General features: G+C 57.6%; 1 protein-coding gene across 1 annotated transcript; it reads right to left on the bottom strand.

Annotated features, from left to right (window-relative positions):
• Positions 1–13,893: 13,893 nt before the first annotated feature.
• HAPLN2 (hyaluronan and proteoglycan link protein 2) lies at positions 13,894–16,087 on the bottom strand. The gene is made up of 5 exons (XM_045876041.2): positions 15,813–16,087; positions 15,246–15,599; positions 14,975–15,091; positions 14,666–14,848; positions 13,894–14,402 (listed from the first exon to the last, which is right to left on the bottom strand). Exons 1-5 carry the CDS (start codon positions 15,898–15,900, stop codon positions 14,122–14,124), a joined length of 1,023 nt encoding a protein of 340 aa, XP_045731997.1. The 5' UTR covers positions 15,901–16,087; the 3' UTR covers positions 13,894–14,121.
• Positions 16,088–16,244: the final 157 nt, after the last annotated feature.

Here is a 16,244-nt window from a genome sequence, read left to right as displayed (position 1 = left end):
TCTTCAAGCTGGAGCTGGAGCTGCTCACAGACCCGGGCCCCAGCTCTCCGACAGGTGGCCCAGAAACCTATATATTTGGAGGCACTCTGGGACCCACGCCCTGGACCCCCCTTTCATCTCTGTTTTGAAGGTGAGGGAATGAAGGGAGAAGGTCTGAGGCTGATGAAGACCTGGCCACACTGGAATATGGGGGTCATCCCACCCCTACCTCCAGGAATGGGAGTCACTGAACAGAGGGGCCAAGAGGGCGCCTGGATTATATGGTTCTCATGATCAGACGCTTCTGCACTGTCCCCCAGCCCACTGCCAATCCCACCGAGCTTGGGCCTCAGCTCCATCCTGGGGCAGCTAGGTGTCCTGAGAAAACTATGGCATCCCCTCAACCTGCACTAGCCTCAGACCTGGGGTTGGGGTGGGGAGCAGGCCTTGGCCTTCTCCACCCCCTCTGCCGTCCTCCAGAGCGGGACACCCTCTCCATCTCTAACCTAGAGAGCTCGGCATCAGCAGGCTTCCTGTCCCTTCTGCTGATGCCACACCATCCCTCTCTCCAGCTCATTCTTTCCTGCTCCAGCTCCAGGATTTCTGCCCTTGCCTTGCGTTTCCCAAGCTGTTCAGGAAACTTCCCTCTTGTTACATGACCATTCCTGTCTGACCGGGACGTCCAGCTCCCTCACAGGCTTCGCAGTCCCAATCCACAGAGGCTTAAGATCAAGACCAGGTGGTGTGTGTGTGTGTGTGTGCGCGCGCACCCCCTACACCCACCATCTCCATGCTGAATGCCCCCCCGCCGGCTGGCAGTCCAAGGTCTGCCCTATAGGAACCAGGCTCCAGTACCCAGCGGGGGCAGCAGGAGGAAGGCTCTCACTGTCCCCTTAGCGGCCGTGTGAGCAGCAGCCCGAACCTACAGCAGCCAGGCATTGGCGGGGCCTGCAAGACTAGCTGGACAGTCGCATAAATAGTCCTATTCATCGGAAGCACAGCTAGTGATACAATTCGCATCCCAGCCAAGCCACTGCGGCTCCTCCTAGTTCAGAACCTGTGAGGCGGATGCTGCCAAGTTAGCATCAGGCGATGGCACCGCTGGGGGGCAGGGCTGGGGGGGGGCGGGCCATGGGTGAGTGGCCCTTGATCTTACTGCTTTTATCTGGAATCGAAGTCATGCAGATGTTAACGGTGCTAACAAAACGGATGGCAAATCTCTTGGTCCTGTTGGAAGCATGTGGGCACAGCTATTCCAAAAGGAGTTTAGGAGCGGGACATAAAAAGACCTGGCGGCGGGGGGACAGGGGGGTGTCCCCAGCCCACCGGCAGTGCCAGAAAGGAAAACAGGAGTGGTAACCGGAATTCCAGCTAATGGTTGCTGACCATCTACCTGAGCCAGGCCTCTTAAAAATGCTTCCCATGGACAACCTTAACTTTGAGAAAAATACTGTCTAGGGGCGCCTGGGTGGCTCAATCGGTTGGGCGTCTGCCTTCAGCTCAGGTCATGATCCCGGAGTCCCAGGATCGAGTCCCACATGTGGCTCCCAGCTTGGCGGGGAGTCTGCTTCTCCCTCTGACCCTCCTCCCTCTCATGCTCTCTCTCTCATTCTCTCTCTCTCAATAATAAATAAATAAAAATCTGAAAAAAAAAAAAGAAAAATACTGTCTATACGTTCACACCGATGAGAAGCCCGAGGTTCAGGGAAGTCAACTAACTTGCCCAAGGCCACACAGCAAGTGAGTGGCAGAGTTGGGACCACCGGACCACCGGCTGTGGCTGTCCCGCGGGCTCCGGGGAGGGGCCCCCAGAAGGGGCTGCTTCCCGCTCCCCGCGCCGCCCGCCCGCCCGGCGCAAAGTCGGAAGTCGGGGCTGGGGGCTGGCACCGGAGCGCGCAGCCGGGAGGCCGCGGGGGCCCGGGGGGCGTTCCCCCCAGCCCGCGGTCTCTGGGACGCAGTCGGGCCGCACGTGGCGGAGGGGTGCGGGCGGCAGGGCCGGAGGCGGCGGCGGGCGCTCGGGGGCTGGCCTGGGCCGCCGGCCGGGGGCGCCGCGGGAGGCCAGGGCTGCGGGGCCCGGGGCGCGGACCGCGGGCTGCCGGCGGGCGCCCCCGGCTCCCTCCCTCCCGGGTCCGGGCGGCCCGGCTGCGCTCGCGCGCACCTACCTGCAGGCGGCCGGGGGCCGGGGCGAGGGTCCTGCACCGCCAAGTTTGCCGCCTCCTCCGGGCTGTCCTCCCGGCTCTCCTCCGGGTCCACGCTCGGTCCCGCGGCTGCAGCCGACTGCGGCGGGCACTGCGCGGGCGCAGGGAGAGGCCGGGCCCGCAGGGCGTTCGGAAGAGAGCGCCGGGCCGCCGGGCGCCGCACAAAACCCCCTTTCTTACCCCCGCCCCGCCCCTCCCCGGGGCGGCCCCCGCCCCCTGGCCGGAGTCGCGGGGGGCTCGGGAAGGTCACGCGACCCGCTGCCTCCTCTGCGTCCGTTCCCGGCGGCAGCAGCGAGAGCAAGGACGTGCGAAGTAGGACATCGTTCTGGAGAGGAGAAGCCGGGGACTTGGAGTAGGGAGGGAGGGAGGGAGGGCAGAAGGGGCGGGGAGGGAGCGCTCGCGGAGCTGGAGGATGATGCTGCAGCTGGACGGATGGAAGTTAGACAGCCGGAGGGACTTCCCGTTGGGCAAGGGGCGAGGAGGAGGGCCTCAGACTTGGAAAGTAAGGGGGAGGATGACGGGAGCAGAAAAACGGGGGAGGGAAGCTCTTTTTTGGAGGCAGGATGAGGTGCAAAGGACCATAGCCCCCTCCCTGTCGGAAGCTCTGAGTGGGTTTTGTCTCTGGTGGTGCTCCCACTCCCTGCACAGAGGAGGAGCTGACTTTGCAGCTGGAGGGATGGAGGTTAGGCTGCAGATCCACGGGTTAAGCAAAGCGAGTCAGGGACTCTCCTGACGGGGGGGGGGGGGGGGGGGGGGGAGGGGCGGCCCTGTGAATGGGCTCACTGGTCCTGCAAACCAATGTGCAAGACACAGGCGTTGCCAGGAACACAGAGGGCCCGCTGGCCAGCGCTGCTGCCGATGAATGTGCCGCCTGGTGCCAGGGGGTGGGCCTTGAGTGCTGCCCAGCCTTGGGGGACTCCTCAGAATACCAATGACGCCCCCTCCCCAGCTCCAGAGCCTCTCAGTCCCTCTGCTTTCCCAGGCTCTCTCTGCCCCTCTCCCCCTCTCATCCCCCCTCCCTCCTGGGACTTGAAGCAGAGCCCCTGGCACAGACTGAGAGCCTGGAATCTCTCCCCGGGATACCAGTGGTGGCACCAAGGATAGCTTGTTGGGGGGGTTGATCCCCATAATCTCCAGCACCCCCCAAATATCCCAAGTAACCCAGGGTGCCTGCAGTGCAAATCATCCTCAGGACAGGTCCATGTTCTTCCATTTAGACTGCACCCAAGTCCCTCCCTCCCGTGTGGGACTCTGGACTGCCCTCTGTTGATGCCCCAGCTGCCCCAGTCTTCTGCTCCCAGGGCTGTGGACTGGCTTCCAAAGGGCTTCTGAGAAGCTCACGATAAACTCCTCCCCAAATCTTTGAGGATCTAAAGGTAGAACTCTGGCCCCTCCCTGGACACCCATCTACTGAAGAGACAGTATAGGGAGACCTGGGGGTGGTGGGTGGTAGGGTCCTTTAGTAAATAAAATGACCCCAGCAGGGGTGTGAGCCTGGAAGGACAGAACAAGGTGCCTGGCAGAGTCTGGGGAAGGAGGGACCTCCGTTTATTCCTTTCATTACATAAATGTTAACTGAATGTCCACTATGGACCAGGCACTATTTTAGGACCAAGTCCTCCCGTGGAGAGGGGGGATCTGGCCTTGGGGCAGATCTGAGCAGCACCTGATAGCCCCAGGACCTCCCTTTGCTCCCCTCAGACCTTGCAACCCGAGCTGAAGGAGATCCCGCCTCCCCCAGGACAGTCTCAGCACGGTTGCCTGATCCAGCCTGCCCCCACCTGGGCTGGGATCAGCTGCACCTGGAGCCTGAGCCCAGCCAGGCAACCAAGTGGCTGAAATTCAATCCTGGTGGCGGTTCGCATGTAACCACCGTTCTTGCCGCGGGGAAACCTGGCTGTGATGGGGAAAGACAGAGAAAGTGACCTTCCTTGCCACCTCCCCTCATGACTAGAAGTGTGGGCACACAGTCTGGTGCCCTGGGGGAGTCCGACCTTGACTGAGGCCAGCAGCAGCTGGGACTGGACCAGGGCTGGTACCAGACCGTCTGTTCCAAGAGGCAGCCCCCTGGTGGGAAACCAGACGCGCGCTGTGGGAACAGGGAGCTGCCTCTGCAAAGACTGATGAGAGGCGGGACCCCGGAGGCGTGGGCCCTGAGGTCAAATTCCTGGCTTGCCATCTGCATCTGCCAAACCTTGCGAAGGGCTTCCTTTGTCTGCAATTGTTTCCTCTTCTCAACAACGGGCTGCAGAGTATGTCTGGCACTGGGTAATGTCTATCCTACTGGCCCATGGGCGAACTCAGCAAAATCTAGTTCTTTTCCTTTGCTAGTCTCACACACACACCAACACACATACGCGTGCACGTACACACAGGCCCCAATCTCCGTGGATCTCCTGGCCAGGAGGTTGGGGGGCACTCCCCCGTGGATTATTATCTGAGAGGGCTCATTATCTGAAAGAGGAGTCGTTCCCTGAGGATTTCCCGGGGGAGGCAATGAGTGCCTTCCCAAGACTCTTGCACCATTTCCAGCTCTGAGGATTCATACTGCAGTCTAACTGGCACTGGCTGGTCAGGGACTGTCTTTCTGAACTTTACTTGCACCTGGTCCCTGGCCATTCGACACCTACCACCACCGATTTCTATCCCTTCCTGAGAAGAGGCAAGAACCAAGACCTCACCGAGGTCTCAGAAAGGGACCCTCAGGGACTGGCTGAAAGCAAACAGGATCAAAGGAAGCAGGAAGAATTAAAGTCAGATTTCAAGTAGAACTTCCTGCCCCAGGAACAGAAGGAGAATATCTCAGGGAGCTGTAGTATCTTCTGGACAAGGAGACAGACCCAGAGGTGAAGCGACTGTCTAGGGTCACACAGCATGCAATTGGCTGATCATGACCAAAAGCAAGTCTCCTGACCGACGGACGCCCAGGCCAGGGTTCCTGCCAGGGCCCCAGCTGTCTCTCAGGGGACAGAAATGGTGGAGGCAGAGAGAGAGAGAGAGAGAGAAGGAGGGAGAGTGGGGGCAGCCCAGCTGGCTCGCTTCCCAACCTCCTGGGCCCTGGGGAGTTTTCCAGTCTCTCTGGAGGAGAATAATCCATCTCCTGCCTCTTCCCCTCCCCCTCTCCCACCATCGCCGTACCTAGGCCAACGCTGAGGCCATGACCCAAGTTAAGGAAAGAGAGCCAGCCCCTCACCAAGACCCTTGCGTCCCTGGCTCCCCCCACCTCCAGTATTAGCCCCTGACCTTCCTCACTGGATTCCCAGCCACAGTGGCCACTGGGAGAGCCTGTCCTTCCGGCCGCTTGAGTACCTGTCCCCACTTTCCCAGACTTGGAGGTGGGGCCCAGGCAGCTCAGTTCGTCTCTGATAGGCACCTGGGTCCTCTGCCACCGGAACATGGGAGCAGGGCTGCGTACACACAGCTCCAGATGCCGACACAGCTGTGCTGGAGAATGGTGGCTTTGATAACTTCTGAAAGGGGCCAGGAAGCACGGGACCCGGGCCCAGACGAGCGAGCGAGGGGCCAGCAACGTTCTGAGGGCTCCTGCGGCTGAAGGCCAGTGGGGGTGGCCGGGGAGGGGGGCTGGCGGGGAGACAGGTGGGACCTACAGGCTGAACGAACAGCATTTCAGGGAGCCCCTGAGCAAGAGCGGACAGACCCTTGCTGCCAGGGGAGCAGAGTCCTGTGTTCAGAGGGGACCACCAGACTGTTCCCCAAAGAACAGATGAAGGAACTGGAGGGCTCAACCCTGAGACCATCCAAATCTCCTGGAGAAAGCCGTCCCATCTGCGGGCCCCTTGCAGGCCCTCTCCCTGCGGCCGGGCAGCAAGCGCTGGGGCAGGGACTCATGTCTGCGAGCCTCTTCACCTGTAAAATGGCAACAGCATCCTGTTTTCTGTTTTTTTTTTTTTTTAAGATTGTATTTTTTTTTTTTTAAGATTTTATTTATTTATTTGAGAGAGAGAATGAGAGAGAGCATGAGGGTCAGAGGGAGAAGCAGACTCCCTGCCGAGCAGGGAGCCCAATGCGGGACTCGATCCTGGGACTCCAGGATCATGACCTGAGCCGAAGGCAGTTGCTTAACCAACTGAGCCACCCAGGCGCCCTTTAAGATTGTATTGATTTATTTGAGAGAGAGAGACAGAGATAGCGACAGAGCACGAGTGGGGAGGAGAGGGAGAAGCAGGCTCCCCGCTGAGCAGGGAGCCCGATGCGATGCGGAGCTCGATCCCAAGATCCTGGGATCATGACCGGAATCGAAGGCAGACGCCAACTGAGGGAGCCACCCAGGCGCCCCTTGTTTTCTGGCTTTGACATTGGAACCACATAAACATATTATATAATTGAAACATAAAGTTACATTTGGAATAATTAAATTAATTTTAGACTAAATTAAAAAAGCAGAATAGGGATGCAATTCCTAAAAATCTAAAACAAGGTGAAACAAGGGCCCGTGATTGTATGTGAAGCTGGAGGCAAAGCCACAGGGAAGAATTTTCTTTCAGGTGATTATAAAACTCAGCATGTTGACTATTCATCCCTAAGAACAAAAAGAACCATGAAGAAATCATAACGTTGGCATTGGTGTTGCAGAAGGCGCTACTTTACTGTGATAAAGCAAAGAAGTAATTATAGGAATGGTGTTCAGAACGAAGAGTTTCAGTGTGAGAAAAGGAGAGTTAAGCCAAACTGCTAATCTCTCGTGTGAATTGAAGATAACAGTGGGAAGTCATGATTTTTATGTCTGTGGAAAAGGCTTCGAAGCAGTGACCACCCCGCGCCCCCCACCCAGTGACGCTGAGTGCTCCTGGGGCCTAGACTGTCCTCTGTTCCCCAGTAACGCGGGGCTGTTGTCTCTAAATGGTACTTTCCGCTCCCAGGAACCAGGCCTCTTTGGAGACGCCCCAGTGAGGGGAGGCACAGCTTGTCATGCTTGTGAATCAAGGAAGTTTTGAGACTCAGGTCAGGCTCATGTCCAAAGGACCCAGTAGCCACCTTTCAAAGACTTCCACCTGCCAGGATGACATGACAGCATTAAAATGAATAATGATGGGGCACCTGGCTGGCTCAGTTGGCTAAGCATCTGCCTTCGGCTCAGGTCATGATCCCAGGGTCCTGGTATCAAGTCTCGTGTCAGGCTCCCTGCTCAGGGGGGAGCCTACTTCTTCCTCTGCCCCTCCCCCTGCTTGTGCACGTGCTCTCTCCCTGACAAATAAATAAGATCTTTAAAAAAATAAATAAATAAAGCACACACATAAGTGTTCATGTACTCAATGTATTTTCAAAAATAAAATGAATAATGACCATAAGAGATTAAAGCATATCAAATCTATAAAGTATAAGAGTTCATCATGATACTAAAAAAGAAAATCTCTGGTCACCTTTGGACATTGATGAGGCACCGACTCACAATTGTGAAGATTAAGAGGGTGTATCGGACCCTGTTGGTGCCCACCCGTGTCCCCTTAGCGGTCACCTCAACAGACCAAAGGCTGCTGACTGCCTGAGGACATCTTCTGCTGGACAGGTGGACAGCAAGTCAGACATGCGCAGGAGTTGATGGCCTGGAAACAGCCTCAGCCAGTGACAGAAGGGGAGCTGGTAGATCAGAGCCCCAGCCCCCCTCAGGTGGGAGTGGTGTGAGGCAAGCCCCCCGGTCTCCCCTCACTCCCAGCAGCTTTGAGCTCCAGCTGGGCACAGTTGGCATCTGTCCCAGGTATTGGGACTGTTTACTCAATGATCTATTGGATTCCTTCCCTCCCCTGTTTCACTGTCCTATCAAGATCTGGGGATTCAGAGCCACCAAGTCACGAGCACACGTGGTGCGCACAGCAGCGATCCCCAGTGGGACATTTGTGATCGGGTGTGAGTGTGCTCAGAGGGCTCGGCAATACGAGAGCGGGAAGCCAGACCCCCATGGGCCCTATGTCTGTGGTGCCCCTGCCTTGCTCTCCCGTAACCTCGCGGGGCGCCTCTGTGATCAGGCTTCAGGGCAGGAAGAAGCCCAGGCCTGCTTCATGGACGGGTCACTCTGATCACCGATGTGAGCTGACCGGGGGGGAGGTTCCGAGCAGCACGCTGGCCACCCTAGTTTGCAGGGGGAGGGGTATGTAGGACCCTTGGGCAGTGGGCACATGGCTTGGCTGGCTGGTCAGGCCAGGAAAGGGCATGACAGGAAGGTGGGAGATAAGGAAGTAGAGGGAGAGCTGTGGATGGCCTTGCAGGAGCGGGCACTGTTCTATGGCAGTCCCACTCACAAGCATTCACAGCCAGGGGGACAGAACAGCCAGCCTTTGTCCTCCCTCCCTCCCTTCCCCCTCGCCCCCCCGCCTGGGGCCAGTGCCCGCACGAGGTCGGTGAATGGCGTGGTCATGGCAGTGGATAGAAGTCGGCACGGCTCCCTCTCTCCAGGGCCGATCTAGCAACCACTGCGGCTGGATGCTTGGCCCGTGAGCAGCACAGATGGGTGCTGAGCCCTCAAGCGGTCCCATCCCTCAAGGAGATCAACCAGCCACTGGGAAGCATGTCGACTACAATGTATCTCTTTCAATCTGGATCGGGGAACACTATCTCCTTCCTGGGGTTATGCACATTCAGGATATGGATTTACCTTCCCTGCCCAAGTGCCTTGGCCAGTACCCATATCCAAGGACACAAAGGAAATGGTTTATCCCTATGAGATCCCACATAGTATCACCTCTAACCAAGGGGATCCACTTGACAGTGAAGGAAATGTGATAATGGGCCCAAGACCACAGCATCCATTGGCCCTGCCATATACCACATCACCTCGAAGCTGCCAACCCCGAGGGTACATGGGTATGGCCTCTTTAGCACATCTAAATACCAGCTTGGGGGGAACATCATCTGGGATCAGAGCACTGGACTTTAAAATGCAGTCTACACTTTGAACCAATGCCATTATATGGTGCTGTAGCCCGGACGGCTAGAAATCGTGGGTACAGGAACCAAGGGATGGAAAGAGCCATGAGCTTCTCACTGTCAGCCCCAGGGACCCACTAGGGGAATTCGTGCTTCCTGTCCCTATATCTTTAGGCTCTGTAGGATCAGAAGCCCTAGTCCCTAGGGTGGGAGATGTGTCTGCCAGGGGTCATGGTAAGGGCACCACCAGACCTAAGGTGCTATCAGCCTCTGGGTCCCTTTGGGAACCTCATGCCAATTCACCAACAGGCAAAGAAAAGAATTATACTGGCAAAGACGTTTGCTCTTGATTAGCCCATGTCCGGTGGGAAGCATGACCGTGGGTGCAGAATGCTGGCCAGTCGAAGGCATGGGAAGGAAAGGCCCTCGGGGGTGAAGGTCCGGGCTTTTCTACTGTGAGAGCCCCACAGACAACAGAGGAACCGTGGAGGAAGAAGATGTGGAATATTGATATTGGTCACAGCCCAGCCGCCGCCCTGAGGACTCAGTGACAGGGCAGAGTGGACACGGGGACACGTGGATCTGAGCAGTGTGGAAGGTGGACCTCAACTGTGACCCGACCCTCCAGCACCCAACCCTACAGGCCGACGGCGACATCTGTGACTCTGCCTGAGGGCTGTATTCTGGCCGTGGGAGCCTGTGTGCGCTGAGCTAGCCAGCGATGCTGATGGGTGAGTGCTCCCCAGAGCAGCCGTCAACTTTCGGACAGGAGGCCCACACCTATGACCCCACTGTCTTTGCCCGTCAGGGGGGATCTTCTGGGATAGGCTCCACACCGCCTTCCAGGGCTCCCCAGCAGGACGGGACCAGCCGCTCTGCCCGCTCCTCTCACACCCTTCCTTGCCTTCCTCCCCCCTCCTGCCTCACGTCTCCAGCCCCCCAGCGGAGCCTCTTAGCATGGCCCCCCAAATAAACTGCTCATACTGAAAGCCTTGACTTGACATTTGGTTTTAGGGAATCCCACTGTCTTAGCTCAGGCTGCTGTAACAAGTTACCACGGACTGGAAAGTTTAAACAACAAACACGCATTTCTCTCAGCACTGGGGGCAGCAGATCTGTTGTCTGGTGAGGGCTCGCTTCCTGCCCTGCAGACAGCGGCCTTCCCACCAGAGTCACCTGTGGGGGAGCACGGGGAGAGAAGCAAGCTCTCCCGAATCCCTTCTTATAAGGGCAAGACTGTCATCAGGGGATTACCTCCCAAAGGCCCCATGTCCAAAACCATCATACTGGGGATTAGGGCTTTAACCTATGGATTTGGGGGTATGCAAACCTTCATTCCGTAGGTACCTAGCTAAGACTTATGGGAGAGAATCAGGCGTTGATCCTACCTTTCCTGAATGGATCTAAGTCAGGGTGACAATCATCGATGAGGGACATTTTTCTTTATGGAAGAGTTCACAGCTAATCATAAAGGAAGGAAGAATGACAAAATTAGAATGTCTCTATTTTGTGCTCCTAATGAAAGTAAGGGTTGCATCTAGACAATGATCACCAGTAGTCATTAGATAAAAAGGTGTGGGTGTACTGGGTCAGGTAGTGGCCACAAAAAGATATGTCCACCTCCTAATCCCTGAAACCCGTGAATGTTAACTTGTTTGGAAAAAGGGTCTTTGTGGATGTAACTCATAACATGAATTTATTCCCAAAAGTCAGTCAATGGTTTTGAGATGAGATCATCCTGGATTAGCCAGGTGGGGTAAATCCAGTGACAAGTGTCCTCAGGAAAGAAGAAGAGGAGACCCAGATACACAAAGAGGAGGAAGCAATGTGACCACAGACAGACAGAGATAGGAGCAATGCAGCCAGAGACACCAAGGAATGCCGCCTGCCACCAGAAGAAGGAAGAAGGAAGGAAGAATTCTCCTCAGCATCTACAGACGGAGGGCCACACTGCCAACACCGGGAGTTAAGACTTCCGACCTGCAGGCCAGTGGAAGAACACATTTCTGTTGTCACAAGCCATCGTGTTTGTGGTAATTCGTTGCAACAGCCATAGGCAACTGGTGCAACGAGGAACTTTGTAATGAATGGATCAGGCCGACAGCAGCAGAATTTACTGATCAACCGTAGCATCAACGACCAGACACCGTGTGCCTCCTGATGTGAAGAAAGAGGAAATATACAGTCTTACCTATGAAATACTCCTGGGAGAAAAAGTGAACGTACGTCTAATCAAACTTCTAAATACGATGACAGGGGACAGAGGAACATGTGAAATGACACTACAAGGCTACACTCAGCCCAATCTAGAATGTGGGAGACTTGACAGGAAAACAACCCAGTTTCCTAAACAAACAAACAAAATGGCATAGAAAACATGAAGGAGGAAGAAGTATTACAATTTAAAAGATATTTTTTAAAAATTAACCAAGGGGCGCCTGGGTGGCTCAGTTACTTGAGCGTCCAACTCTTGATTTTGGCTCAGGTCATGATCTCAGGATCCGAGATCGAGCCCCACCTGGGGCTCCGCGCTCAGCGAGGAGTCCGCTTGAGATTCTCTCTTGCCCCTCACCTGTTTGCGTGAGCTCACTCTCTCTCATTCTCTATAAATGAATAAATAAAATCTTTAAAAATAAATAAATAAAAATTAACCAAGAAAAATTCATCAAATGCAATGTATAGCCCTTACTTGGATCCTGGTTTGGGCAAATCAACTATAAAATTATATTTTTTAGACATTCAAGGGAAATTGATCATGAAGTATATATTAGATAATGTCAGTTGAGGGGGGATGTGATAATGGAATTATGGTTATTTTTAAAAGTCACTATATGTTAGAAATACATAGTGAAAATTAACAGGTGAAATAATAGGCTGTCTGAGATTTGCTTTAAAATACTCCAGCACAAACGAACACAAGTGAGGGAATTCATGAAACCAGAAGGGTGGAGTTTTGAAATGGTCAAGCTGGATGATGAAGTGGTCCACTATCCTAGTCTCTCTCTTTTTGCATATGTTTGAAGTTCTCCATAATAATAATAATAATAAATTGTAATAGCAGTGTGGAGAGTAGTTGTAAAAATTAGTGGGCATGTGTTTTCGTGGGTGGAAAAACAAGGCTTTGCAGCAAATGGAAAATTCCTGTGACTATTTCCCATCTGGTCTCTGGACAAAGTTGAGGGCGTCGTACAGAAGGAAAGCCATCTTCCTTCAGGGAAGCTGTGGGGCCCAGCATCTTGACTTCCTGGGGCTCTGACTCCATGACAGACCAGAACTTAGAAAACCCAGAAGGGCCGTGGAGGAGGAGGTGGCTGCCAGCATGTTCCAGAATCCAGGCTGCCGCCCTCAGTGCCTGTGGTGGAGCTGGGGCTGGTCCTGTAGGGCCAGTTGCCGGTTTACTTCTAGGCCTGAGTAGGGTTGCTCTTTCCTGCCCCCTCTGTGGTTGAGCGAAGCCGTGCAATTAGTTCTAGAGAAACTGTTGTCCACAGAACAGACAGGTGTCTCTCTGGGCCACAGCTATTCACTGCGGGTGTAAGACCTCCCAGAGCTCTTTCAACTTCTCCCTCCCGGTGTGGTGATTGGCAGCGTTGAAGATGGTGGCTGCTCTATCAGCCTGGGTCCCTGAATAACTAAGATAAGAAGAAGCCCCTTGTTGACCACGATGCAGAGGTAGCCTAAGGGAGAAATGATCTTGTTTTAAGCCACTGCTGCTTGGAGGTTGTTACCACAGCATGGCTGAGTGTATCCTGACGAACACAGCGCCGTACAGCAACCAATCCTACAGGCTGCCTGGGAAGAACCCCAACAGTAAGTATTGTTGATGTTCTGTTATCGTTAGTGTTACCATAATAATCATCAGTTATGACAGGTACCATTCGCAAGCACCTCTATTGTGTGCCAGGCACCTGGCGCCCAGCACACACATTGTTTTAGGTACCCCTCGGGGCAAACTCTGGGGCCGATATTCGTATCCCACAGCCAAGCAGAGGAAAGCAGAGCTTACGAACTGCCACAGATTCTCCATCTGCAGTGTGAGAGTTACTGAAGATGCCGTTCGTTCCTTTATATAAAATCCCACGGGATGAATTCTCTTTAGCAATTACAGCAAGAGCCCTGCTGGAAAGCAATTTCACGACATGTATCAAGCGAAGTTCGTACCCTTTGCTCCAGTAATCATTCACCAGCCCAAGCTTGTTGTGGTGGAGTTAGATTGCTTGAACAGTAAAGTGAATAAACAAACTAATTAATTAAAATAACGTATATACTAAAGAAGAACGAATTAATGGCATTTGAGCTTGTCTCTTGAGTTACTGGTACGTTTCCTTTAGCCAGATGTTAATGCTCCTGGTCCGTCCCCCTCTCGCCTAGGGGGGGTGGCGAGCGCACATCAGGTACCGGCCACGCGGTGGGCTCGGTGGCAGGGCTGCTGGTCGCCTCCTCCCTGCGCAGGGTCGGTCTCCCGTCAGCTGAACAGTGGTTTGAGTCTCCTATACAGGACCGGAGACTGGCAGGATATAAACACATTCCTAAATATGTTTAGGTCCATCTTTGTTGGTTCTGTCGTGCGCTCCGGGAGACTGGAACCAGAGTCTCAGGTGGGTGCGTGGCGCCCCCGCGTGGGCCCCGGCGCAATAGCACCCGCGTTCTCCCACGTCCACGCCGGGTTAGGCTGCCCGCGGTGCCTGCCGTCCCCCCCTCCACCTGCGGGGCCCCCTCCCCGCAATCCCCACGGTCCGGCAGCCCCCCCGAAGCAGGAGCCCCACCTCTGACCGCCTACCTCGGCGCGCGGCCGGCCGGCTGGGCCCGAGACACCCCCCCTCCCCCCCCACCTCCGACTAGACGCAGAAAGTCCTCAAGTTACTGGGCTGCTGGGCACCGAAGTCGGTTAATGCCCTGGGCGCCCGTCCGCCCCCAGCAGCGGCCGCGGGAGCGCGCGGACGGCCGCCGGCCTGGCGGGATCCGCGCGTCCGAGGTCCCGCCAGGCGTCGCCACCTCCCCTCCGACGCCCGGCCCGCCGGGACCCCGGGCCGTGGTGCGCTGCGGGACGCGGACGGCGGCGGCCCTACTCCGAGTAGCAGTAGGTCCCGAAGGCCGCCTGCTGGGCTCGCGGGAAGCCGAAGCTGCGCACGCCCGGGTCGGGGAGGCCCCCGCAGCGCGGCCGCGGCGACGTGATGGGGAAGCGCACGCTGCCGTCCGCCAGCCAGCCGCCGTCGCACTGGTCCAGCCCCGAGAACTTCCAGGCGGCGTAGAGGTGCCCGACCTTGGCCACCGTGGCCCCGCGCCGCCTGCACGCCGCGTGCGCTTCCGACAGCGTCAGCCGCCCGGGCACGAAGAACACGTGGCCTGCGGAGCGGGGCGCGTCACCACCCGCCGGCCGAAGCCTCCGCAGGAGCGAGGCGGGGTCGCAGTGGGGCGGGGGAGGGGGGCCTGGCGGGCGCGCGACGGAGGGCGCCACGAGCGGTCTCGACGGCGAGGCCGGGCCCCCTCCGGACGCGCGCGTCTCACCCCGCGCGGCGCTCTCCAGACCCGCCCCGCGTCGCCGTCGGAGCCGCGGGCGCGGGCTCTCATCCCCGCTCCGCCGCCCGCCTGCCGCCCCGCGGCCTCACCTGCGGTCATGGAAGTGAAGCAGAAGGCGTCGTAGCGGTCGCGCTTCCGGTCGCGGGGCCCGTAGCTGCGGATCCCCGGCCGCCCCGGGCCGCCGCACGGGGCGCGCGCCGTGAGCACCGGGTAGCGCACCGAGCCCTCGAGCAGCCAGCCGGCGTTGCACCAGTCCAGGCCCTCGGTCCACGCTGGCGGGCACGGGGAGACGGGGTCCGGGGTTAGAGGGGTCCCCTCAGAAGCCCGACCGGAGCTCGCCCCCGCGGGGCCGGGTGCATCCCCGAGAGGCCTGGGCGGTGCGCGGGGCGGCCGCTCACCCTGGTACAGCTGGGCGTCGGTGGCCAGACGCCCGTCCTGCTCCTCGCACGCTTGTTTCGCCTCGTAGTAATTGAACTGGTAGCGGCCCCGGCTGGGCTGGTACGGAAACACCACACCTGGCGGGAGGCGCACATCCTGGAGAGGGCCGGCGGACCGGGGAGAGGGCTGGGGGACCCCGGCGGCGGGCGGGGGGAGCCCTGGGAGACCCGAGCTGGCGCGGCCAAAGCCCCGTAGGAGAGGAGGGGGCGGCGGGGAACCCAAGGGCCTCACCCTCCAGGCGCAGGGTCAGCGCCACGCTCTCGTCCTCGATGCCGTTGATAAGCTCACAGCGGTACCTGCCCTCGTCCTCCAGGCGCACGCCCTCGATGACCAGGGAGGCGTCCAGCCGATGCCCCCTCCGCATCCTGGCGCGACCCCCCAGGGGCCCGTAGCCCCGGGCTTGCAGGCCGTTGGTGATGAGGATCAGAGTTTCCCGGAGCTCCCCCGGCTCCACTTTGCTCCAGCGTACCTTGTAGCTGGGAGGCGGGGCGCCCAGGACGCAGGGCAGCGTGGCCGTGGCCCCACGACGAGAGTGAATGACCTCGTGGATGGGGGGCAGGAGGTAGTGGGGGCCAGGGTGGGGTGCTGAGCAGAGGGGGCCACAGTGGCAGGAACCCCCTGGTCCCCACTGCAAGTGCCCATTCAGACTCTACTCCCCAGACTCCTCCAACCGTCTCCTCCATTGCGCACTCAACAATGGCCCTCCCTGAGCACCTCCAACAGCTGCCCCACCCACTTTCCCCACACGGAGCCTCTCCCCCACCGTTCCCCAAATTCTGGGCGGGGCTGAGGTCTTACCTGTGTCCCCCAGGGCTTTGTGGAAGATGGCAAAGGCCCAAAGGAGAAGGAAATGGCAGAATGTTGGGAGACTGAGCGGGCCTGGCATGATGGCGTGTCAGCCCAGCGCCGTCTGCAGGGCACAAAGAGTGGGCATTTCTTGAGACTAGGAATGCGGGGAGGGAGCAGGATTGGAGATGAACTCCCATCCAGCAGGGATCCCTTAGAGGGGACTGTCCAGCTGGAAAGCGTGGGGGCAGAGCAGGGGGCTGGAAGAGGCTAAAAGAAGGTGATGGGGGAAGGGGCAGTAACAAACTCCCTTCCCCCAGGCCTCCCGGGCCGTCCCCCTTCCGCCCCTCCCTTCAGACGCCAGGTCCAGAGTTGGCGCAGCCTCCCCGCCCCGCCCATCACAGGTGCAGCTTCCGGAGTCCTGCCACCCGGCCCGCCGCCGCA

Source organism: Mirounga angustirostris, unplaced genomic scaffold (assembly GCF_029215605.1).
Source record: "Mirounga angustirostris isolate CCGP_5_RB_7025 unplaced genomic scaffold, mMirAng1.0.hap1 SCAF_6, whole genome shotgun sequence".
In the NCBI taxonomy this organism is placed as follows: Eukaryota; Metazoa; Chordata; class Mammalia; order Carnivora; family Phocidae; genus Mirounga; species Mirounga angustirostris.
The sequence above is the reverse complement of the archived record's forward strand: the minus strand, read 5'-3'. Positions and strand labels throughout refer to the sequence as shown.

What these genes read in the sequence shown, in the direction of transcription:
- HAPLN2 (XM_045876041.2), bottom strand. Translation starts at nt 15,900, where the DNA reads ATGCCAGGCCCGCTCAGTCTCCCAACATTCTGCCATTTCCTTCTCCTT. An exon ending in CAAAGCCCTGGGGGACACAG is followed by an intron (nt 15,600 to 15,812) that starts GTAAGACCTCAG and finishes CCCTCTGCTCAG; the next exon opens with CACCCCACCCTGGCCCCCAC. An exon ending in GCTGACCCTGCGCCTGGAGG is followed by an intron (nt 15,092 to 15,245) that starts GTGAGGCCCTTG and finishes GCCTCCCGCCAG; the next exon opens with GTGTGGTGTTTCCGTACCAG.